Source organism: Lissotriton helveticus, chromosome 7, assembly GCF_964261635.1.
Source record: "Lissotriton helveticus chromosome 7, aLisHel1.1, whole genome shotgun sequence".
NCBI classification, from domain to species: Eukaryota; Metazoa; Chordata; class Amphibia; order Caudata; family Salamandridae; genus Lissotriton; species Lissotriton helveticus.
Genome location: NC_136068.1, coordinates 764,552,823 through 764,578,337, shown reverse-complemented (window position 1 = coordinate 764,578,337; position 25,515 = coordinate 764,552,823). Strand labels below are relative to the sequence as shown.

At 46.6% G+C, this 25,515-nt stretch overlaps 1 protein-coding gene across 3 annotated transcripts in view; it reads right to left on the bottom strand.

Annotated features, from left to right (window-relative positions):
• The window catches only part of MEIKIN (meiotic kinetochore factor), an 836,714-nt gene extending 818,836 nt beyond the window's left edge, over positions 1-17,878 (bottom strand). For all 3 annotated transcript variants that reach the window (XM_078650675.1, XM_078650674.1, XM_078650676.1), the window contains exons 1-2: positions 17,559-17,878; positions 138-228 (exon numbers count right to left, since the gene is read on the bottom strand). In XM_078650675.1, the coding sequence (XP_078506801.1) occupies positions 138-228; positions 17,559-17,703 (236 nt within the window). In that variant the 5' untranslated portion in view covers positions 17,704-17,878. The remainder of the gene's footprint in view (positions 1-137; positions 229-17,558) is intronic.
• Positions 17,879-25,515: the final 7,637 nt, after the last annotated feature.

Below are 25,515 nucleotides of genomic sequence, written 5' to 3'. Positions count from 1 at the left end.
ACTGTGCAGTGCCCACTGCATCTACAAGAATACAAATGCACAGCAAACAAACATCCGGATGCCTCAACATGTACACTTGGTTTACACTTAAAAAACATCAACACTTTAGCACCTTCTTTTAAATAATCTTTACTAACCTGTCTTGCATTGATGGGTTCCCATTCTCATCCGAAACAAGGTTCTCCAGTATATTAGGCAAAACTTTACCAGTGCGTTTAACCAGTTTTCCTAAAAAAAGAAAATAAATGGATATTACACTGTCCTGGTATTAAATTACGAAATTAAAAAAGATTTAAGTCACGTGTGAAGCCTGCAAGCTATAACCTTAAAGTTAGTATTACTAACCTGGTTTGAGTCTTTTTTGTATATTATCAAAGGAAACCTTTATGTTAACTCTAATATTCCAGTGCACTGAGCGCCCTTTCAGATTCCGAATAGACAAGTTACTTGCCTTGGTAACACGGTTGTATCTTACATGGACTGTCCCACTTGCCCCTTTCCCCCCTCCTCTGTTCTCCCCTTAGCCTCTTCCTTAGAATCATCTGCTGGAGGCTATTTAGAATGTTGGCTGTCCTGTCAGACTATCAATTGGAGGTGTTTACTTTCTACCTGCAATAAAGGAGTTTACCCTATCTTCTGGCGTCTTCAGTCACTTCATTTTGGCAACAAGGATGGAATGCTGCGACAGGGACAGCGTTGCGCCTCCACCCTGTTGATGTACATCTTGCTAGTCCCAGGAGCTGTTCTTGTGGAACTATTTGCGTGTTTGTTTGGTTCCAAGCACTGGACAGTAGCCATTTGCGGTGTTTTAAGTGTGGCTGTGGTGGGTCAGTTCCGTATCCACACTGCTCCGTAGCTCCTGCGTCCAGTGTTTCAGCATTTACCCCCCGGGTAGCTCCTGGCATCTTTCTGCTGCTTGCTCCTAACCTTGAACGCATTTTTGGAGGGTGTCCTCTTCTCTTCCACCTTTGATCCTCCTGCCTCGTCCTTAAGTGCCGTGTGATCACTGTTCCGGTCAAGGTCACCGTCTGCGCATCATTTTTGTGCACCCCCTTTCACTGTTCCTGTCAGGGCGGGCTCAGACTACTGCACCCTTCCCACTGAGCCCACTTGGACTAGCGTTCCACTCATTCCCTTCTAAGGTGCTTCGCAAGTGCTACCTCTGTGGTAGCCCTCCTACTTCAGTGGGGTGACATTGGCCTCCAGTCCGCTTTGCTGCCTGCGCGCCCCGGCACCCACGCTCAACCGCCTGTCAATTACCCTAGCCAGTTTTGTTTTGCTCCAAGGGAATCCTCTCAGAGAACGCTGAGGCAGCCTACCCGCTGCGTACTTTCTTTATGGACTGCGCCTTCGTTGGCCTTCTTCTGTTTTTGACCTCATCGGATTTCCGACTGTGCTCCACAGGCTCAGCAGGAGCTCCTCTCGTCCAGCATGTAGTTACCCCATATGTGCAACGACGTGTGCTTCATGGTATGATCAGCTTGTGTGCCTTCATTCTCCTCCTCAGGATCCCTTAACGGCACCTCCCTCGTGGATTTCCAGCCACATCAGCTCCTCTTTGTGGTGCCTCTAGTGGTTCCGGACAGGAATATCTCCAGGAAGTGACTCCTTTGATCGAAGTCATAGGAAGAGGACTTTGTTTTTGCTCGCTGTATTTCTTCAGATTCACAACGTGGTACGTAGCAGTGAACTTCAGCCTCTTAAAATCTTTACAATTTATTTTTGGGTATTTATGTGCTTTTGTTTGTGGGCTAACATTCACTTCGAAACAGTAGTGATTAGTTGCTTTTGGTTCTGGTTTTCTAGTTTTTGCTAATCTACGGATACACATTGTACCCACCATGGCAGCAGCAAGCATGAGCCAGCCCCCGACTTTCCTTAATGAATCAGGTAAACCAGACATACCTTGGCGTAGGTGATTAGGGATTTTCAAATCCTATCTCATAGCTATTGGGGGAGTGAACTTCCCATCAGAAAGGAAGCAACACATTTTACTGCACCATTTGGGTATTCAAAGGAGGGTGTACGAGGATAAAACAGGAAGAGATGTTGAGAAAGTGTTAGAGGGAGAGGGATGTATATGAATATACATTAAGAATATTGGCCGCACACTTCAGAGATAAAAATCTATGTAGTCTTAGAGAGGCATAAGTTCTTCAAAAGGGCCCAAGGGAAAGATGAGAGTATCAGCGTAAGTAACTGTTTTAAAGGGAATGTCAGCAACCTGTGAATTTGGCACCCTGACGGATTCCCTTATAAGGGACCAGGTTGTCAGATGCTCTAATGATCAAAGAGTACCTGGAGGAACTGCTTACCAGGAATCCTGATTTAACAGATGCCTTTAGCATAGCCAAAGGCATAGAACATACCGCATTATGCACCAGGGAGATGAAAAAGGTGACAGTGGGGGAGAAAGAGGAGGTGGAAACCCGTGTTAGTGAAGACGCTGTGTGCAAGATCAGTGAAAGTAAAAAAGAGGTTCACCACAAGCAGGAGAATGTTCGCTGCTACAGGTGTGCTAACCATAATCATCTGGCGAATAATTTCAGTTGTCCAGCAAGAAATGTGGTATGCAGAATAAATAATAAAAGGGGCCACTTCGCCATGTTGTGCAAAACTGCGAGTGAAAGAGTACACTTCTTAAATGGTCCAGACCCCAAAGGTGAGGAAAACAAAGACTTTGTGTTTCAAATAAAGTAAGTGGATGTGGAAGATACATAACTCTTGAGGGTGTAAATATCAGAGTGTTCGCTGTCTCATACTCACCGTATACACTTATAGAAGATAAACTGTTTGAGAAAATCTGCAGCACACAATCTTGTAGTGGAGGCTGCTGACATCCATCCTGGTGGGTACAACAGAGAACCCATTCCTTCAGTGGGTATGGTAAAAATGAGAACAACTTCAAGGGTAGATACCCAGCAAAGAAGGTATACATTACAAATAAAGTTTCCAGTTTGTTGGGATGGCAACACCAGAAGGAGCTTGGCATTACTCTCGATCCCAACAACATTGACCAAGTGCTACTAGTTGAGCCACCAGAGGTAGGCAGCAACATCTCCAAGGAGTTCCTGGAGGTGTTTACTGAGCAGTTGGGGAGTTAAAAAAAATTATGAGCACAAGATTACCCTCAAAGAAGGAATTGTCCCTGGGGTCCACAGAATCAGATCAATTCCCCTCCTCATGAGAGAACCTTTAAAAGAGGAGTTGCACCAACTAGTACAACAAGGGGTGATAAAAGAAATTGTGAACTCAGAGTGGTTGGCACCCATAGTCTTTACCACCAAGGACAATGGACAAAACATTTGTCTGTGTGTAGACTTAAGGGACCTTAATGGCGCCATCTGGTTGGACAGGCATCCCTTACCCAGGACACATGAGATGTTAAGTACTATACAGGGCGCCAAGTACTTCAGTGTTTTGGACTGATCATCGGCGTACCACCAGGTGAATCTACATCTGGACTCACAAATGTTGACTGCATTCACCACCTCATTTGGTAACTTTAAATTTTTGCGAATGGCATCAGCTGCTGCAGCATTCCAAAGAATAATGCAGCACATATTGAGGGAGTGTGCAAAAGGCTTTGTGCTTTCAAGATGATATACTGATATATGGGTCCAGTGAAAGTGAACACGATTACAATCTTAGAAAGGTTTTGAGCAAACTAAAGGAAAACGTTTTACCACCAAGGAAAGCAAGTGTAAGCAGAGTATAACTTCAGTGGACTTAGTCACACTATTTCAGAGGAGGGAATAAAACCCAAAGCAGATTTTATGGAAGCAGTACATAGAGCCCCTAAACCCACATCCAAAGTGGAGATTACGTCTTTTCTGGGACTGGCTGAATATATGTCAAAATTCATAAAGAATTTTTCCGTCCTCGCTCAACCACTCAGGTACTTACTCAAGAAAGGGGCAGAGTTTGAATTGGAGAGGGAGCACGATGCTGCGTTTGAGGTGATAAAGAGTTTGATTGCTAATGCACCTCACATTGGTAATTTCAGTGTGGAACGAGATACATTTCTTACCACTGATGCCAGTAACCAGGGAATAGGAGCCACTTGGTCACAAAGAATAGCCAATCAAGGGAGAATTGTAGCGTTCGCCTCCAGGATACTTACTCGTCTAGAAGCCAATTACTCCACAGTAGAGAAGGAGGCACTGGCTTGTTACTAGGCCATCACCCACTTTAGATTTTACTTGTGGTGCTTCCCATTTGAGCTTAGGAGAGATCATAAACCCTTACTGTGGCAGTTTTCAAAAAAAGAAATAGAAAACACTGCCCACAGCCAAGTTGGTGCTGGGGCTCCAAACTTTCAATTTCAGAACAACATATGTGCCTGGATGCAAGAAGAGTGCGGCAGATTACTTGCCTAGGGCACCTGTGGCCAAGGAGGAGGGTTGTAAGCTTTTGGAGGATGCCATTTCAGACGTTAGAGTACCTGCATTGATACAGTGGGAATCGTGTTCTGATCAAGATTGTGAGCACAAGGCTGTCAAAAGATTTATCATCAATGGTTGGCCACACTGATGCAAGGATCTTCCAGAGGAACTACCGTGCTTCTGGAATGTTAGGGATGAATTATCCTTCGAAAAGGATTTGGTATTGAAGTCAGGCAAAATTGTCCCTCCTGAAGGCCTTAGGGACCAGATTTTGGATTTGACCCATGAGGGACATTTGGGGAGGAGCATCTGTAAAGCTAAACTCCGATCGGATTACTGGTTTCCCCTAATGGATCAACACATGGAAGAAAAGGTCAGACACTGTCAGGCATGCAGTCTTAGTGACAAAACCAAATGTACCAGACATTCCCCCCTCATTCCAGTAGAAGTACCTACTGTTCAGTGAAAAAAATTGGGTTTGGCCATTGAAGGACCTTTACAGGCCATGGGTTCTCATACCAAGTACTCAGACTATTTCTCACACTGGATATCACACAAACTAGTATGTATCTTCAATACTAAGACTCTCACTGATTTCCTATCAGAGGTATTCTCCAGGGAGGGAATCACCGACAATGGTGTACAATTAGTGTTGTAAGAAATTAGAGACTTTAAGAGATCTTTCCATCTCACGTGTGTTCAGGCCTTTGTATTGCCCCAAGGCAAAGTTGAAAGGGCTAACAGAATGCTTAACCTCATGCGCTCTAAGCGTTTTACCGCCGTGCGCTGAGTTTTTCTAAAACCCGCGGTTCATGACGAGCTCAGCACGTCATGAGCGTACGAGAGGCGAAACTCATGACGAGCTGAGCTCGTCATGAGCGAAGGGGTTAAAGAGTCCATTCTGTTGGCGCTGGCCTCAGGGAAACCCATTGAGAGCACCATGAGAGAGACAAGTTATGGTCTTACCACACTACCCCCAATGCCACTACAGGATGGTCCCCATATGAAATGTTGAGGGGGCGAAAGTTGGGATCTAAGCTCTCTGCCAGTTGGTTGGTCAAGAACAAGACGATCACTTTTGACCCTGAGGAAGTCAGAGAAAGGGTGGTGAGACAGCAAAGGGTAGGTGTGAAAAAAGTACATTTAGGAAGATAAAAATAGTAATTCTGGACCTAAACAACTAGCACGATACAACATAATCAAGTGCGGTATAAATGCAGCCTATTTAATCCACAATGGACAGCAACTAATTATTTTTATTTTGTTATTTGAATTTTTTCTTTTTATTATCAAAGAAATTATCTAGCAATTACACTTTTCAAATGTTGTTGCCCAATATAAATTGTATACATTTTGTTACTGTGCTTCAATTTTATATTTTCACAGTTTTTAAAGTTCAGGAGTAACTTTGAGTTCATTAAATCAAATAACACATTTACAATGTAAGAACAACATTCAGTGATGACATGGCTGTAAATTCTGGTAAATCCTACGCGCGTTTTGGCTTTCAGCCTTCATCAGGAAGCCATGAATATAGTTCAATCAGAACCTTATAATTGATGTGGAAGGCTCTAACATCATGATAGAATAGCAGACTATAGCCTCACTGTCAGTCTATTGATGCTCAAAACTTGGTGGTCCAGTTAGAACTTTAAAGAAGGTCAAAGTTGATAATGTGTAAAGGCAGGAGAATGTCCACCAAAAGGTGCCTGACACATCAGCATAAATAAACGTGGTAAAACTCTGATATATATCACAGATCTCCAGCAAGTTCAAATCCTAAAGGTATGGTATTGCGTCAGTCAAATACCCAATTAAACGGATCATAAATACCACTCAAGTTAATTAGAAGAAACTGGTCAGGGACGTTCGTGCCGGTAATAAAACTGGACAGAGATAATGACCGGGGGCCATCTAACTTCAGACAGTGTCTGCATGTAATGTGGGGATCTGCTTGTTCCTGGTCACAGCGACGCAGGACGCATGATGTAGCTCCTGACAAAAGTCAGTTGTATTCAGCAAAAGGTATACAAAGATGCTTACGACAAAAAGTGGGATGCCAGAAGCAAGGCCTGGAGAACAGGGCAGTGGGTTCTGGTAAGGAAGCCCCAGGTGGCAAGCAGCAAAGGGGACAAATTCTATGAGCCAGAGAAGATAGAACTTGTCAAAAACAATGCAGTGGTTCTGGAAAACGGTAAAATGTGGAGCATGGATAGACTTACAGAATGCCCCCTGAATTTGATTCCAACTGAAAAGGGGGAGGAACAGTTTTGGTCCAAGTGGGGTTCAGGTCCTGAAAAAAGGGTTTGCAGGACAGCGTTCCCTCCCAGGTGGCAGAAAGATTTTGTAATGACCTAAGTTACTGTTCCTGTTTTGCCTACCTGTTTTTTTTTTCCTCGGTGTACTTCTTGTTCTTTTGACTCCTTCTCTCGCTCCCTCTCTTTCTCCTCCTTTTCTTCTCTTTGCCCTTACTTTCCGCTTTCTCTCCTTTAGGGAGGGAGATGTGTTGTATCTTACATGGTCTCTCCCACTTTCCCCCTCCTCTGTTCTCCCCTTAGCCTCTTCCTTAGAATCCTTTGCTGGAGGCTATTTAGAATGTTGGCCGTTTTGTCAGAACGTCTTCAGTCACTTCAAGCACCTTATCTGGTAGAGACATGGTCTAGCCGCAGATTCCTTACCTTTGCATTTTGCAGGCGTCAGACTGGATCCGGAAAATTGTGCTGGACTGGAATTCCACTTTGCAAAGCCACTGTAGCAGCTTTCACTCTGGTAGAATGAGCTCTTAAGTCTTTAGGAGACTGCTTTTTTGCCAGGGTGTAGCAAATCTTGATGCAGAGGACAACCCATCTTGAGGGGGTCCTCTTCTGCACCGCCTGACCTTTCTTAGCTCCCAAGTACCCCACAAAGAGTTGGTGGTCCCACAGGAACTCTTTAGTGTGGTCAAGGTACAACGACAAAACTCTTTTTGGCTCCAGACAGTGGGGTCACTTCTTCTTTAGAGGGATGCAGAGGAGCCGAGAAAGTGAGCAAGGTGACAGATTGCCCCAGTGGAAAGATGTTACCACTTTTAGTAAGAAAGAGACCCTAGTGTGAATCACCAACTTATCTGGGAAAATGGTCAGGTGGGGAGGCTTGGATGACAGAGCCTGCAATTCGCTCACCCTCCTGGCAGATCTGATTGCTACTAAAAAAGGATGTTTTGATAGTAAGCAGCCGGAGGGGGCAATTGTGCAGAGGTTCAAATGGAGCGAACATTAGAAAGGTGAAAAACAAATTAAGGCCCACTTATGCATGATGAAAGGAGACATATGTACACCCCTTTGAGAAATCTGTAAACAATGGGAGATTTAAACAAAGAGGGTTGGTTTGGCAGCTGCAGAAAGGCAGGTAGGGCTTAAAGGGACCCTTTGAGAGTGCCAAAAGTAGAGCCCTGCTGGGCAAGGGTTAGAACAAAAAGTAAAATGTCAAATAGGGAAGCAGAAAGAGGGTCAATCAACTTTTCTGTACAATATAATACAAATGTGTTCCATCAGCAGGCATAACCCCGACTTGGTAGAGGGACGCCTGGCTCCCAAAATAATATTACAGACTTCGGGAGGATGGTTGAATGCTGTCAACAGCCACCGCTCAATCTCCACGCAAGAAGGCATAGTGTTGACAGTTTGATAGAGGACCCTCGTCTGCTGCTGTGACTGAAGATCCTCCAGAGGGGGCAGCCTGATCAGAGGAACGATGCTCAGGTGGAGATGCTCAGGATACCAGACTCTTCATGCCCCGTCCGAGGCCACAAGGATGACTTGGGTCCGGTCATTGGGGATCTTCTTTAGAACTCTGGGCATGAGTGGAATGGGCGGGAAGGCGTACGGGAGGCCTGAGCTCCACCCGAGACAAAAAGCATCTACGAGCGAAAGCTGCCTTGGAAACTCTAGCAAGCAAAATTGCTGATATAGCTTATTCTTTACAGAGGCAACAGATCTAACCAAGGCTCTCTTCCACTGTTGGAGACACCATACTAGATCTGCTAGCCATCGTCTGCTGAGTTTGTCCGTCCTAGCATTCAGCAAACTTGCCAGGTGATGAACCAAGTGTTCCAGTCAAGTCCAGAGATCCAAAGCCTCTTGACAAAGGGTCTACGACCGCCACCCTGCCCGGTTTGTTGCAGTACCACATGCTGTTGGTGTTTTCTGTGAACACTTGCACTAGCTTCCCCTTGAAGGAAGGAAAAAGACTTTCAGTGCCAAGCAAATGGCTCGGAGCTCCAGCAGGTTAAAGTAGAGTCCGGATTCGGCCAGAGACTAGAGTCCTCTGAGCTCCACCTCTCCCAGGTGCCCACCCCGTTCCAGGAGCGATGCATCTGTCACTACTGCGAGATCTGTTTGAGGAAGAGAGAGGGGTCTGCCCATCAACCAATCACAATTTGTGAGCCACCACTGGAAATCCTGTGCAGCTCCCTTGGAGATCTGGACCATGTCAGAGAAATTCCCTTGATGCTGTGCCCACTGAAAGTATAGGTCCCACTGCAGAGCCCGCTTTTGCCATCTGGCACATGTCACTAGCAGGATGCAGTAGTTAATGAGCCCCAGGAGCCTCAGGAGTCATTCTCACCAAAATCCAGGGTGGAGGATGAAACATTGGTATCATAGCCTGAATATCTTGGACTCTCCACTCTGGAGGATAGGTCCGAAATTCACTGTGTCTAGGACAGCTTCAATGAAAAGGAGCGTGTATGAAAGGGAGTCAGGTGCGACTTCAGCATGTTGACAGTGAACCCAGCGTATGCAGGTCTGTAGTAGTCTGGAGGTGGGAGACAAAAGCCTGGGCGAGCTCGCCTTCAACAGCATGTCCTCGAGATAGGGGGGAGGCTGAAATCCTTGGTCTGTGCAGATGATCTGCAACCACCGCCATCACCTTGGTGAACACCCAAGGGGCGCTGGTAAAACTAAAGGGGAGCACGATGAACTAAAAATGCTCATGGCCTACCATAAACCGCAGGTAGCACTAATAAGCAGGCAGGATGGGAAGATGGAAATAGGCATCTTGCAAGCCCAACGCTACCATCTAATCTTCTGGGTCCAGGGCAGACAAGGCCTGAGCCAATATGAGAATCTTTAACTTTTCCTTTTTGTGGAAGGAGTTGAAGGCTCATAGATCTAGGATATGACGGGACCAGAAAGTAGCAGGAATAGCAACCACAGCCTACTTCTGGCGTAGGAACCCTCTATAGGGTTTCCTTGGCCAAGAGAGCAATTACTTCCTCTTGAAGTAAAATGAGATGATCCGCTGTCAGATGTAAGATAGAGGCATAGAGGGAGGGGTAGTCTTGAAGAGGAGGGAGTAGCTCCTTCGGACTATCTGGCGACTACACATGTCCGATGTGACACTGAGTCAGTGGTGAAGGTGATGACGGATCCTGCCACCAACTGGACGCCCATGAAGGGCAAGATAAGGAGGGGTTTGGAGGGTGAGGCTGCAGGGGAGGTGGTGGACTGGCCTAACCTCTGACTGCCTGACCCAAGGGGTCGGAACGAGTGGCACCCTTGGTCGTGGGGAGGTTGCTTGACCTACCCGGTCCTGTGGCTGGGATAGGGCTGGCTCGACTCAAAGTCCCTTCCATAGCTTCGAAAGGGGTGAAAGGCAGACTTCGGAAGAGAGGTCACCGAGGTCCAAGGACTTGGCCGTACCCATGTGTGCCTTGTCTCCGAGGAGACAGCTGCCATCAAAGGGAATGTCGTTGAGAGGCCTAGACATCCCCCGCAAAGCCAGATGTTCTCAACCATGCGCAGCATTGAACAGCCACCGTCAATGAAATCGCTCTGCCCAGCGAGTTGGATGTATCGAGACCGCAACGGATGGCAAACATATCTGTATCTCTCCCGTCTGATACTGCTTGGGAAAGATTGCCCGGGCCTCCTCCAGGACCTGTGGCAGCACTTGCGCACCAGTTTCCCACAGGGAGTGGGAATAACGGCCCAATAAGCATGCTGTGTTCACCGACCGAAAGACTAATGGAAGAAAAAAAGTTTCTTACCCCAACTTTCCAGCCTCTTGGATTCCCTGCTTGGGGGTACAGAAGTGAACACGCTATGGGAGGTAGAGGCTTGGACCACCAAGCTCTCTGGTTTAGGGTGGGTGGGGGAAGAAGCTTGGGTCGTCCGGGGCAGGGCAATGGGCGATTATCCTATTCACAGGAGCCCCTGTACTGGGTTTGGACCCGGTACATAGTAGGACATCTGTAAGGGCCTCATTGAAAGATAGCACGGGTTCGGAAGAGATGACACCTAGCTGCAAGACTTCAGTCAAGTTATTAGCCTTGACTACCACCGAAGGGAGCAAAAGGTAGAGGACCTCCGTCGCCATTCGCACTGTCATAGCAAATAAAGCGCTCTCCTCTGTAGCCACTGTAGGAGGAGCAAGCATGCCAGTATCTGGAGAAGTGTCCAGACCACTGACCTCACTCAACTCCTCACACCAGTCCTGGTCATGATAAGGATGGTCTTCTAAAGGGTCCACCGACCCCTTCCAATCTTTCTGCACTCCTAGCCCTTCAGAATAAGGATCAGGAAATGACCCTGGACCTGAAGGTTCTGCTGGGATCGGTAGGCGGTAAAAGCTCTGTGTCGGGAATCATAATTGGGCTGGCGCTGCTGGAGTGGGGGCCATTAGCAGAGCTGGGAGCGTCAGCAAAGGTAGCGAGGCACAACTGAAGCTGGACCGGATTCAGAGGGGTCGGGAACATCAGTGCACGGAGCCGATCAATGCCTCCCTCTGGATCCGGATTTTGCTTCGCTAAATATTCATACTTACTGCCATCACAACCTAAAATTACATAATGGATTAGGAGTATCAAAAACAGATAAAGGTTATTCAACCCAGCATAAAGGTGCACAATTTAAATGATAGCAGCAAGAACAAACTGGTGTCATAGGTTAAGAAATTTTTCAAAATCTCAGAAGGACCAACTCTGTAAACTCTGAGTATAACAACATATCAACACATTTACAAACTAGGATATTTTGTCGTTCATGTTTGAACTGCTCTTTTGCAAAAAGGGAGGAGAAGTGCTAATGACAGAAACTGCATGGCTCGGAAACAAATAGCTGTGATTCCACTTTTAAGCACATTTGGGACATTCTGTGATTGGAAACTTATCCCACTTTGTTAATATATTTTAATGCCAATAACTAATATTGAACCTTAAATAAACATAACTGTCCATTGGTTGAATTAAATAACATAATAAGAAGTAACTGATCAGTGAAATGCCAAAGAAATGCTAAAAACTGGGTTCTCTCTCTCTTTGGCCACACCTAACTCCGCCCCACTGACCAGTGTCAGATTGGCAGGGCAGGCAATCGGGCATTGCCCGAGGAAAAGGTAGCTGGTGAGACGTTTTTCATCCTTAGATAAAATCACATTTTCCTGTGCTGTAGCTTAAAGGCTGCTGTAGCCTTGGAGAGAAGATCTGAGCTTCTTATAATCAAGTACCGAGAATGGCTGGCTCATCGTCCTCTGGTACAGTAGGACAATGTGCCAAACTGAGCAGGCACAGCATGTGATGGGTCCCCTCCCATCCTGAGTCTCTCAGAGATACAGTGAGGCCACTGGGAGTGGTTGGGATCTTTTTGAGCGTCACAACCAGTTTTAATTTTACCTGGGGTGACGAGAAAGGGGACTGTGCAGGGTCAAAGATGAAGTGTGACAGCCATCTGTCACAAATATATATATATAAATAAGGTTCTATTTTCCCTTTCAGAAGTAGCCCTCTGCTACCTTGTTATCTGGGAGGGACTCCGGTTCACCACTGCACGACAATAAAAAATAATGCAAGCAACCAAAATGAGCAAAAAGAAAAAACAATTTGACAACACAAAATAAATGTGTGAAAAACGTTCATTTGCGACCAAAATTACAAAAGGGAAGGAAGAACAGCCATGGCAGGACAGTAACAAAATGGACTGAGCAAGGAGAGCAATGTGGAGAGAGAAAAAGGAGAAGTGAGACAGCAGAGTGGAGAAGAATGACAAAAATATGGGAAGGGGAAAACGAAATCAAGTGACAAAGAAAGGAAAGGCAGAGAAAAGAGGATAAGAGTGGTAGAGCTGCAGAGAGATGGTGGGAGTGAGGGGGAAGAGATTAGGGAGAAGAAGTTGTGGAAGGCAGTGGAGAGAAGTGCAGAAATTGATAAAGATAGAGAGAAAGTGGAGAAGAGAGGCAGGAAAGTGGTGATAGAGGATGTGGTGTAATGACTAGAGCTTCCGACTTTGGAACTTTAGAACCAGGTTTGAGTCTTGGCGTTGGCTCAACAATTTGTGATTCTGGGCATATCACTAAGCCAGTGCCTTAAAAAACTAATGTGTACATGTAAAGCACTTCTTTTTGGTAGAGTGTACACTATATAAAACAAAAAAAAAGTTAATGGCAAAGGAAATGATGGAGAGGAGAGAAAAGCAGACGAGGGTGTCAAACATTTCCTGGTCTCTGAGAAAGAGAAAAAAAAAAGAAGGATGTTTACTGGTACCTCACATGCACTTTCCTACTTCTCTACCTCAGTCTAGTGCTTATTTTAGAGGTTGCTGGCATTCTAGGAGATAATGCTAATTGTAGACTACAATCCACCAGTGGAATTTCCTTAATCAAAGGGATGGAATGATAAAGGAAATTCCACCTGTGGATTCTCCTTTGGTTTAAACACTGCCTCCAAGCACATGAGGACTTTCTGATACTGCCTGCTGCGAAACAATAAAGAGGACATAAGATTATAAAATCAAGAACAGTACAAAGAAATTCATGGGGCAGAGAGATGTGAAAGAGGCTGACAGGAGAGAGCAAGACCGAGGGAAAGGAAAGGTTTGCAATACAGAGAAATTAAATAAAACTTAAAGGAGAGATGCAAAATGACAGGAGGAATAAGGGCCTAGAAGATATACAAAACAAAAAAAAAAGAGACCACAGGAGAGCCGGCAGTGCGAGAGAGAGGGGGATTTGTAGACAGAGAAAGAAAGGAAAAGAGAGAGTGCAAATGTGAGAGACTGAGTGAAGCACATAGGTAGAATGAGCGACACCAAGGAGAGGAAAAGAAGTAGAGTTAGAGAGAAAAGGGAAGAACTAGGAGAGGGGCAAAAAGTGATAGGGAGAACAAGAGAGCTGCACACATCAAGTAAGAAAGGGGAATAGAGAGAATCAAAGGCATTTGATTGAATTCCTGCAGCTTTTCCAGATTCAGATCAAGTCTCTACCCACGATACAAAAGACATCAAGTACGAAGTAGTATGCAATCCCCAAACACATCGCTTGCAAAGAGGTTCCCGAGTGAACAAGTGAGACCCCTGGTTCCTTGAAGGTGAACAGAAGCCTCCAGACACAATGGTTGCAAATGGTTTTCTGACTCATGGCTTGCTAGAATACAGGCATTCAGGGTTTTGGGGTGGAAGCACAGACTAGGGGAAACTGCCTTTACGACGAAGCCGTTTCCACGAAATCTTTAACCACACATGCAGTACAACGCATGCGTGGTTACCACTAAAGCCTTTACCACGCATACCTTTACTACGAGGTTTGTAGTAAAGGCATATGTGGTAAAGGTAAAAAGTAAAAAAAGGGGGGGCTTGGGGGTCTCCCCCCCAAATAAAAAAAAAACTCACCAGAAGTCACGTCGGGATCTGCACATAATCAGCGTCGTTTAAAACGTATGACATCACCATGCAAGTAGTCGAGGTAAAGGTTATGCGTGGTGAACGAATTCCGTTGTAACGCATGCGTGGTAAAGGCATGCGTTGCAACGGAATTCGTTGTAACGTCATACATTCCAGACTAGAGGACCAATAGGTGAGTAACACATTCAGGCAAATGCATAGGCCTGAAGATCAGGTGGGGTGAGTTGCAATGGAATAATGGTATGTTTAGTGGTGCGTCTAGTCCTGACCACTGCTACCAAACCCGGGAGCTTAGAATGCTTAACTTATAAGAGATTTCTCCCAAAATGACTCCCGATACTAAGCAACGTTTCATGAAAGGTCATTATAAACAAAAGTGGGCCACGTTTTCTTTCGGTGCCCGGGCCCAATTGTGTTCCCAAACCGACCCTGCCACTGACCCCGTTTTCGGGTTAATCCCGCCCTCTAGTTCTCTGCACACAGTTCCCATGCTTCCACCCACTTCGACCATTGATTGTATATAATACTTTTAAAAGACATGAGGTCAGAATTCGTGCTGTACAAAAAAATTGCGTTTAAGAGTATATAGTGCTGCTCCATGTATAGTAATCTAGCCCACACATAGGTTGCACGAGCAACTGACTTTTCTTGGTTCACTAAGGACATTACGGTCTGGGAAGGAGGGCGCAGGAATGTCTCTTCGTTCTTTAAAAACTAACGATAAACGCCGTCGCCTACTGCAGTGATATAATCTTACCTACTTAGGTGAACATCTTCCGCATATTTTAAAAAAAATAAACTTTTTTTTCGTTTTTCCAACACATCATAATAAGAGCCAAAGAAGACATTTGGGTCCGCTCGACTGCTGGTGGTTTAATTAAAGGGACTGGCCGATACAGGTTTTTAGGTCTCGCCTGTCGATGCGCATGCGCATCGAGCAAGCGAGACTATGGGGGCTTATCCACTCTTGATCCACTGCAAGGAATCGTGGCGATTCCTTGCAGTGCCCGTGACTTTTAAGCTCAATGCGCATGCGCATTGAGCTTAAAAGCGCGTGCACGTCCGTCTTGTTTTACCCGCTCCGCCCCCTCCCCTTCCCGCTGTGTACCATTTCTCCTCCCCCCTCCCCTCGCCTCCGTCCGTCTTGTTTGTTTAATTTAACCCGCTCCGCCCCCTCCCCTTCCCGCCGTGTCGCATTTCTCCTCCCCCCTCCCCTCTCTTCCCTCAGTCTCGTTTGTTTAATTTAACCCGCTCCGCCCCCTCCCCTTCCCGCCGTGTCGCATTTCTCCTCCCCCCTCCCCTCTCTTCCCTCCGTCTCGTTTGTTTATTTTACCCGCTCCGCCCCCTCCCGAGTTAGCCCACTGCTCTCTTCCCAGCTCTGAAGATCATCCTCGGCAAAAGAGCCGCCGACCCGCAGCCAGCATCAATGCGGTACAGACCTAGGACTATGCTGGTAAGTACTGGCCTCCGGTGCAAATGCTTGTTTCCTTTGTTGAAGGATGGGACATGTAATTTCCTGCCTGACTTTAACGTGGCCGCTGGATCAGTGAGCGAATTGTGTATTTTGTCTGCCTTTCTGGCCTCTTACCAAGCCCGGTCATGTGGTTCTAGAGCGCAGATGCGTGCGAGGGCTGCAAAGAAGTAAACAAACGAGTGGGCGCTGTGGTGTGTCACCGACGAGTTGAATAAACAATTTCCCACGGCAAAAATCGTGAAATAAAGCTCTTATCTTTGATTTATGGTAGTTGCGCTGTTGAAATGAGATATACTTCTATCAGCCCCACCTCTTGACAGAATGTACACACATCATGACACCGTCCCAACTTTATTTCTTGGCAAGCAAGCGCAAATAATACAGAAATCTACCTGTTTAGCATGTACTGCAGTGCATTTCCTTAATTAGGATCCACACCACAGGGTATCCGGGTGACCCGAATGTGTAGGGACTGTCCCGGGTTTCAACATCATTCTAGCCAGTACATTTAGCAAGTAGACAAACGAGTGAACAAAGGTGATTTGTCATGCGCTCCAGTGCAGAATGAGTTAGAAGCCCTCTACGGAAAATAATTAACTGAGAAGATCTGATGTGTAAAAGTTTGCATTTATTTACTCCTTATGTTTGTTTTCTACATTGGTGTTCTGTGGCCCTCAATTGATGCAAACTTGTGGTCTTGCTTCTGTGTTTCAGCAATGTCTCGGTGTTTGGTTTTCAAAGTCTGATCGCCATGCCTTAAAAATAATGCATTTTGCAAGCTGCATGTGAACTTACACTACAGCTCGTTACAAATAAATGCATCTCTGTTGACACCACTCATTCCTTTGGACGTACCTCTTAGGCAATTGTGGGGAAGAATGACTTGTGTATTTTTAGTGTTTTGAGGGCCCAGAATGTGACAGAAAGCATTGTGAAAATGAAGTTGTTTTAAACTCACATTATACCAGAATACGGTAGGCTGTCACAAAATGTGTAAAAAAAAAATAGGTTTAAGAAAAAAGCGCTTTCAAATTATAGATTTTTTGTAATACACCATCAGACTGTAACTCGTGCAAACATTTTTATACGTGTCCATTACAATCACGCACTCCACAGCTCAGCAGCTGACACCCTTACAGTGCCTCTCAAGTAGCATAGATCTATGTCATCACAAGGTTTCAAAGGGCTCCATCAATTAAAGCCTCACCCTCACCAACCCTCACTCACCCTCAACCCCTCACCCTCACTCACCCTCACCCACCCTCACTCACCCTCACTCACCCTCACTCCCCCTCAACCCCTCACCCACCCTCACTCACCCTCAACCCCTCACCCTCACCCTCACTCACCCTCACTCAGCGCAACCACAGCATCTTCACTAAATATATTTAATAAACTTTAAGCTATTGGCAATATAAAATAAAATCCATTTTATTTACGTATTAATTATTAATTGTTTTTTTAAGCCATTGATTTTTTTTATATCAATACATATAAGTCACATATAAGTCCCGTTAATACAAAACATGTTGCTTTACAAATGCTAGAGGTGTCACATTTACAAAAATTATAACTATTGGCTTTGTAAAGAAGAAAGCTATTAATTTAGCTATTTAGAAAAAACAACACATAAATAAAAAACAAAAAAAAAATAACACCTATAGCTCAAACTTTACTACTGCGAGACCTATTGCATTTCCAATGCTTGTTAATGGAAGTGATCTATTTATGTCTATATGCACTTCTTTATCTGGAGGCTCAAAGGAGTAAAAGTCACTGGAACCCTACAAATGAAGCCATGACATGGAACGTGCATGACCATGCGCGCCTTTAACATGTACACTCGTTTACGCAGCCGAGGTCCGTGCAGGTAACAACGGGGGCCAGCTGGGGGCGAGGGACGATGCCGACGGAAAATTAATTATTTCTTTACTTTTTCCTCGGCATCGTCCCTCGAAATTCCCCTCTCCGCCCACCCAGCCCCGCCGCGGTTACCTGCACGGACCGGGGCTGCATTTAAGTACATAAATAAAGAATGACTTGTACTTGTTGGCGGTCGGGTCTCCGTTTGCATCACCAAATCAGGTCGACCGCCTCTTTTCAGATGCAGAAGTGGCACGGGCGACGAGCAGCGGCCTATCCCAGCCCGCTCTTTAGTGACGCAGGCCCTTCGTTGCTTTAACCGGTTCATTTTGGCTTGAAGGTCGGGCAGAACAATCAGAAGACTCAGCCGCAAGCCCCTTCCAACGAAGGAGGCGTTATCACTGCAAATGCACGCCACGACGACAGGGGTCAGACAACGGTTGCGGCAGGGACCTGGAGGAAGAGCCCTAATTAGGTAAAACGTCTGGGAAGAGGCTGCCTGTCATTTGCCGCCTTGTCCAATGGAAGGCAGGTGGGTGGGACCATTGCGCAACATCCGCCTGGGCGGTCCTCAACCGTTGGGTGGTTTGAGACAGAAAATTGTACGATTGGTGACTAACCTTCTAGTGCGTGCGTGGTAGGATGTAGAGGTTCAGTATACCGAGTTAGGGTAGATCGTTTATGTTTTCAGAGGTCATACTTGGCTGTATTTTACATTTGGAGAATGAGTAACAAACCTTAAGGCATACATTTGGTGCATACGGGGCTGTCCTTTACCCTAGGTACCAAGGGGCAGATTTACAAGCCCCTTGCGACACTTTTGCGACACTTTTCCCGTGTTAAAAGTGGCGCAAGGGGCTTGTAGATCTGGCCCCAAGTGTTTATATTGCTTGCCTGTCTCATTTTAGTCACGTGTATATGTATTGCAGTTAGAGTTGTGCCTTCCCGCTAATAAAACAAAGGTTGTGTCCATTTAGTGAGATAGATTTCAGAACTTAGATATTTTTTTCAATATAATGGACTAGAAATGCATTTAATTCTGCTGCAATGCTCCTAAAATGTATCTTCTCGGAGTTGTAAAGTTCCTCGTGTCTATGTGTTAGTAAATCGTCAAAAACATTTTTTTTTACTTTGCATTCCGGGAATGTGTAGCTATGTTAAAATTGGAACTACTAATCCCAGAATGCAAAGTACTGCACGAGCCATTTCTCTCTTAGGCCATACACAGCTGTCATGTCTCTAGTCTATCCCCTTAATTTTCCTGGTGGCTAATGACATGCAATTTTTGTTGTTGCAGAAACCTAGTATGACATTAGTAGTATTTGTATTTAATGCGCGGAGCATACTAGTAGAGTATTAGTCTCCGAGTGATAATGCTGCACGTTCTTAACAACTACAAAAGCATTGTACACATATTCTTTAATCGCATATTTAAAAATCGTAGAAAAGAAGCAAAAGCTTACAGTTTCAAACCATTTCAGGCAATGGTATTTGTGTGTTGTTGTTTTGACATTCTTTCCTTTCTCTTACCTCACTGTTTACAAACCTTGCTCGAAATATTTTGCTATAGGTGCATCATTTAGGGTTTGAGATTAAAAGTGTGTCTGGCCGCCAGAGCCCTACTGTGCGAGGCACAATTTGGGAACTAGTATATTAAAAAAAATGACATCACAAGTGCGCCTTTGAAACGGCACGGCGCGCGGCCTCGGGTGACTAAAATCCTTTTACCGCACCCTGCGAGGCACAAAAGTGGAACTCAAAGAAATTAAAAGCACTCAAAACGTACTCGTGTAGCGCGCCCTGAGTCGAGAATCTTATAATGAATTGGGACCAAGGAGGAAGTTCAGTGCTAATTAAAAATTTGCAAACATTCGTGACAAGAATTTTCAATTCTATTAAGGACACGGAGGCGAGGATTATGCTTTCTCTATTTCTTTACTACTAACAGCAGCCAATAGAAACACAGTAAAGAAACGAAAAAACTACAACTCCCATGAGCCCTTAGGCCAACCATAGAGAGTGCATGCTATATAAGGAACCATAGAAGACAACACTTCCTCTTTCTTTGTCCAGGAACCATAAAAGTCTAAAGTCATTTGAAGAAAAGTACCGCCAACCATCCAGAAAGGAAAGTCCGAAGGCTGAAGCGCAAGAAACCCAACAGGAAAACAGGCAACCATTCCACAAGCGCCGAAGGTGCATCAGGAAACACAGCAACTCCAGGCTCCAAGGCGTGGAAAACGGTGCCGGAAAGACCAAGATGACAAATCACTTCTGGTCCGAACCTGAAATCAAAAACAGAGCCGTAATACACATCCCCAAAAAAAACCTTTGAAGGTCGCATCACATAGGGTGGGGAAAAAATATCAATGCAAAACAACGCATATCATAGTAAAGCCAAGATGCACATGAACAATGCAGTAGAATACCAATGGGTGGGATAATCCTCGCCTCCGTGTCCTTAATAGAATTGAAAATTCTTGTCACGAATGTTTGCAAATTTTTAATTCTATGGCAGGACAGGAGGCTTCAGATTATGCTTGTTCAAAGCTGTTCCACCACAACAGATGCAATATCGACAATGGGTTTGAAATAAAAGGTTTTAAACACTGTATCAGAAGACCAATCAGCTGTTTTCACAATGTCAGGTAAACTTACACCAACACGAAAAGCCTTGGAGGCCATGGCACCCCTCGCGGAGTGAGCTCCAAAGATGGAGGTATCAATGCCTGCCTCAGACATAAGCCAGCGTACCCAACGAGCAAGAGTAGCTGACGCCACAGGCTTAAAAGGTTTCAACAAAGCAATCAATAACTGTCCAGACATATCTTGACGAAAAGGAGCAGTACTCACCTCATAATCCTTTATGCAGCGAACCACACACAATTGTGGGTGATGAGGAAATGCAGGATAAGTGACAGTAGACAGATTAGTCTTGGTACGCCTGGAGACCGTAAAAGTAACCCCTTCCGGAGAAAAAGAACGACCAGCGAGGTCCAACGCACGGACATCTGAAACACGCTTACAAGACACTAAGCACAAAAGCATTGTCAATTTTGCAGACAATTGCTTACGGGACAGAGAAGCGTTGGGAGGCCAAGCCTCCAGAAAACGCAGCACAACAGAGACGTCCCAAAGAGCCACATATTTCGGACATGGTGGTTTAGCCATTCGCACACCACGCAACAATGCAGAGACGAGAGGATGTTCCCCAACAGGCTTACCGTCGACCAAAGCATGGCCCGCAGAGAGAGCGGAACGGAAAGAATTGACGGTCCTGTAAGCAGAACCAGCAGAAGCGATAGAAGCAAGAAAATTAACTACTAGAGAGATATCTGCAGAAGTGGGATCCAGATTCCGTTCAGAACACCAATCACACCACCTACGCCAAGCTGACGCATAACGTTTGCGCGTGTTGGGGGCCCAAGCTTCACTGATGAACCTCTCAGCGTCTCCAGATAAGCCAGGGACTTTCCAGCGTTCCCCGAGAGACGCCACGCTACAAGACGGAGCTGACCCGACAAGACCAGGGGATGCGGGTGGAGCAGAGGATCCAACAGCAAGTTCCACCTCGCTGGAAGCAGAAATGGTGTCGAGCAACTCATTTCCAGAAGGTCCGGAAACCAAGCTTGAGCTCTCCAAAGAGGAGTGATCAGAACAATCTCCGACAGAAACTGTTTCGCCCTGGCCAAGACTCGCGGGATCATTGCGAACGGGGGAAAGGCATAGCAAAGCTGTGGAGGCCAAGTCTGGAGAAAGGCATCCGTGGCTATGGCCTCCGGATCCGGACGCCAGCTGTAAAACCTGGGTAGCTGAGCATTGAGGCGAGAGGCGAAGAGATCGATCCAGGGACGACCCCACAGGCGAGACAGGGAGCGAAAGACCCGAGGGTGAAGACGCCAGTCGCTGAAGTCCATGAGATGGCGAGAGTTCCAGTCGGCCACCTGATTTTGGCGACCCGGAAGATACTCTGCAATAAGAGTGATCTTTCTCTGTAGGCAGAAATGCCAGAAGTCCTTCGCAATCTCCGCTAACAACTTCGACCGAGTCCCCCCCAATTTGTTCACATAGCGCACCGCCGAGATGTTGTCCATGCGAAGCAAAATGCAACAGCTGGTGGCTTGTGGAGCCAAACTGCGGATCGCAAACGACCCCGCCAGAAGCTCCAGGCAGTTGATATGGAGGGCTAATTCGTCCTGAGACCAACGGCCGCCCGTTGTCAAGTCCCCGCAACGGGCTCCCCAGCCCCAAAGACTCGCATCCGATTCCAAAACCAGATCCGGAGTCGAGCCGAAAAGGGCTTTCCCGTTCCAAGCCTCCATGTGTTGAAGCCACCACAGCATTTCCGACTTCGCATCCTGGGACAGAGGAACCAGGTCGGAATACCGAAGACCCTTCTGCAGATGTCTGATTTTGAGGCGCTGCAAGGCCCGATAATGCAGAGGACCCGGAAATATCGCCTGGATGGAAGAAGCCAACAGCCCGACAATCCGAGCGATCGACCGCAACGATACGTTCGGTGCAGACAACAGTGACTTCAACTCCCTCTTGATAGACCTGACCTTCTGAGCAGGTAAAAGAAGTTGGCAAGAGACCGAATCCACAAGGAAACCCAGAAACTCTATCGATTGAGTGGGAAGTAAATGAGATTTCTGCGGATTCACTAGAAAGCCGAGAGACTGAAGTAGATCGATTGTCCAAGACAAATGGGAGCGCAGTTGTAGAGGACACTGAGCCATCAAAAGAATGTCGTCCAGATACACTATAAGTCTCACCCCCCGCGCACGCAGGAACTCCATGACTGGCCGCAGGAGCTTCGTGAAGCACCATGGGGCGGACGAGAGACCGAACGGGAGGACCGTGTATTCGAACCAGGTCCCCAGCCATTGGAACTGCAGAAAACGGCGATGTGGCGGATAGATGGGAACGGACAAGTAGGCGTCCTTCAAATCCAGGCGAACCATCCAGTCGCCTTTGCGTAGAAGATCCCTGAGAAGATGGATGCCCTCCATCTTGAAGTGACGATAAATCACCCCGTTGTTGAATTCCTTGAGGTTGAGTACAAGGCGAGACCCGCCCCCCTTCTTCTCCACCAGAAACACATTGCTGACGAACCCCTGTGGATGGCGGTTCGTTCGCACTATGGCCCCTTTGAGAAGAAGGGAATCGACTTCTTTGGAGATCACCTCGCGATCTCGTTGGGAAAAAACAAGGGGAGAAGGGACGGGACCCTGAAGAGGGGGATGGTAAAACTCGATGTGGTACCCCTGCACTGTTTGCAAGATCCATGCATCGCTGGAGATCGAGCGCCAATTCTCTAGAAAACACTGAATCCTGCCCCCCAAAACAACACTGTCGAAAGGGATCAGGCTCACCTGCAGAGGAGTAATCCTGTCGTCCTCCCTGGTTACCACCGTAGCCTCCTTTGTTGCCCTGGCCTCGACCTTTCCGGGAGGGGTAGAAGGTGGACTTGGATCCGGAATAGGACTGCTGCTGCTGCTGGCGCTGTCCGCCTCCACCCTGATGGGACTGCTGGCCACGTTGTTGACCAGAACCTCGGCCGAACGAACGTCCCCCTGAACGTCCGGCCTTGGCAAAAACCGGGCGGAACGCCCTACGCAAAGAAGATTGCGCCCTGTCCAGGCCACTAAAAGTCGCTACAAACGTAGTCAGTTCCTTCAAAAACGGCTGACCAAACAATAGACCCTGAGCCAGAGCACCGGATTCGGAAGTAGCCAGCTCTGACAAACGCGGATCCATTTTGATTAAGATGGAACGGCGACGTTCCGTTGAAAGGGCACAGTTTGCGTTCCCCAAGAGACAGATAGCCCTTTGGGCCCAGCCAAGTAGGACATCGGGATCAAGGCCAGACGCCTCCCCTTGGGCTTGGTATGCCAGATCCAGGATTTTTGTCAAAGGACCAAGGACATCCAGTAACTTGTCCTGGCACAGTCGCCAAGAGCGATCGATACCCTTCTTGGGATCCTTATTAAATTTCTTAAGGTAGGTCAAAATCGTGGGATCGACCTCCGGAGTATCCGCTAATTTGTCCGCCAACTCCGGACGAGGGCACTCAGAACGTAACCGAGCACGCACCTCCTGATCAAAAGAATCGCGGATATGCTCTTGAATATAATCCGCGACCTCTGGGGCTGGGCACCAAACCTTGGAGTTAGGGTGGACGATATCGGAGGGCTCAAAGGTCAAGATTGGTGGATGCGGAGAAGCGTCCACAAAATGTTCCTTTCGGGATTTCTTCGCCGGAGAGGGACCAGAGGGACCAGAAGATGATGATGAAGAGGTATCTTCAGTGTCCGGAGCAGGAGCAGACAAAGACCTGGCCAAACGAGCAAAGTCAGACCTATGAGGATTACCAGGAGACTTAGATGAATGCGCAGAGGCAGAGGATGGGATCCAACCCTGCTGCTGAGCATAGTCAGTCAAATGACGCTTCAGAGGCCCAATGGCACGGACCAACGCAGTATTAACAGACTGCTGAACGCCCTGGTCAAGGGCCTCGACCAAATCAAATTCAAAGGATTCCTCCTGAACCTCCTCATAAAAATATCCCTCAGCATCGACATAATCTGCCATGATGATGGGATGCACTGAGGAATGAGGTAGAAACCCAGAAATAACAAAATCTAGAAATACCAAAGTATAACTAGAGGCCCACAGCAAATGGAAATGCAATGAAAAAGGTCACAATCAAGTGACTCCGACAGGGGGGGGTGACAGCCCCACGCAAGCTAGACAGGCAGAGTCACAACTCGACCCAACAAACAGAATAAAGCGTGGAGGGACCAGCTTGCGCAAAGAATGACACCCTAGACACTGCCTCTAAAAGTTATGCAGCCCAAAACCTTCCGAGAGGTAGAGGGCGTCAGAGGAGCTCTCCGGCAGGCAAAGTGGGCCGAGGCAAAGTTGAAAACGCGCCGCCTCACAGCGTTCAGAAGCTCCTGTCAAACGGAGCGTCACAAGTGCCACCAATGCGCATGCGCGGTGACGTGCCTATTGCCGGAAGAGGAGCGGCGCGCGACACGCGCGCGCGAGTCCCCAAGCTCCGGTCCCGCTCCACCAAAACAGCAGCGCGGGCACAACGCGCCCGCAAATACCAGAGAGGCGAACACGCGCTCTCAAAGCACAAAAGCGGCGAAAGCACAAACGAGTAAACCTTCAAAAGAAACGCCGGTGGCAGCGCGACGCACAACGCGGCTGTGAAACAAACGCTAGAGCGAAACCGGCATACAGGTAAACAAGCAAGTAAACAGTGCCAAGCAACATACAAACAAGTAATGAAAGTCAAAAGCACTTAACTGGCTGCGAAGCAGCAAAGAAAGAGGAAGTGTTGTCTTCTATGGTTCCTTATATAGCATGCACTCTCTATGGTTGGCCTAAGGGCTCATGGGAGTTGTAGTTTTTTCGTTTCTTTACTGTGTTTCTATTGGCTGCTGTTAGTAGTAAAGAAATAGAGAAAGCATAATCTGAAGCCTCCTGTCCTGCCATAGAATTCTTTTTAATTTGTCAGCTTTTTACGACACCATGAACCATTCAATTCTATTGGCTCATTTGGCAAACTATGGAATGCAAGGTAATTCATTAGACTAGTAAACATAATTTCTTATTGATCGCTATCATTCCATCGTTCGTATACTACATTACGGTTTGGCTCAAGGGATTGTTAACGAACTCGATTGTTTTTAATATCTATGTTGGCCTTCTTATTCGGGGCTGATGTATCTGTAGTAAATAATAATATTGTAATAGGGTATGGACAGTGTGCTTATCTTTCCAGTTCAGTAGCAGAGATCAAAATAAATCAGCCTAGTTTTTAAACCAGTCAACTGTTTCACCCCCTACTTGCACTGCTAGCATTCAGTACACACAGGAATATCTAAAAAGAATGCTTTGCTCCTCGGCATAGCTCTCACCAGGTAGTCTTCTACCAGCAGAAGAGCACCTTTAATCAAAGTGACATGTCTATATGTGGAATTTTCGTACATCCCCATAATTTTATGTGGGAATTAAACCAAATCAATCAATAAATTTGTAAAGCGCGCTACTCACCCGTAAGGGTTTCAAGGCGCTGTGGGGGGGGGGGGTTGCTACTGCCCGAACAGCCAGGTCTTGAGTTGTTTCC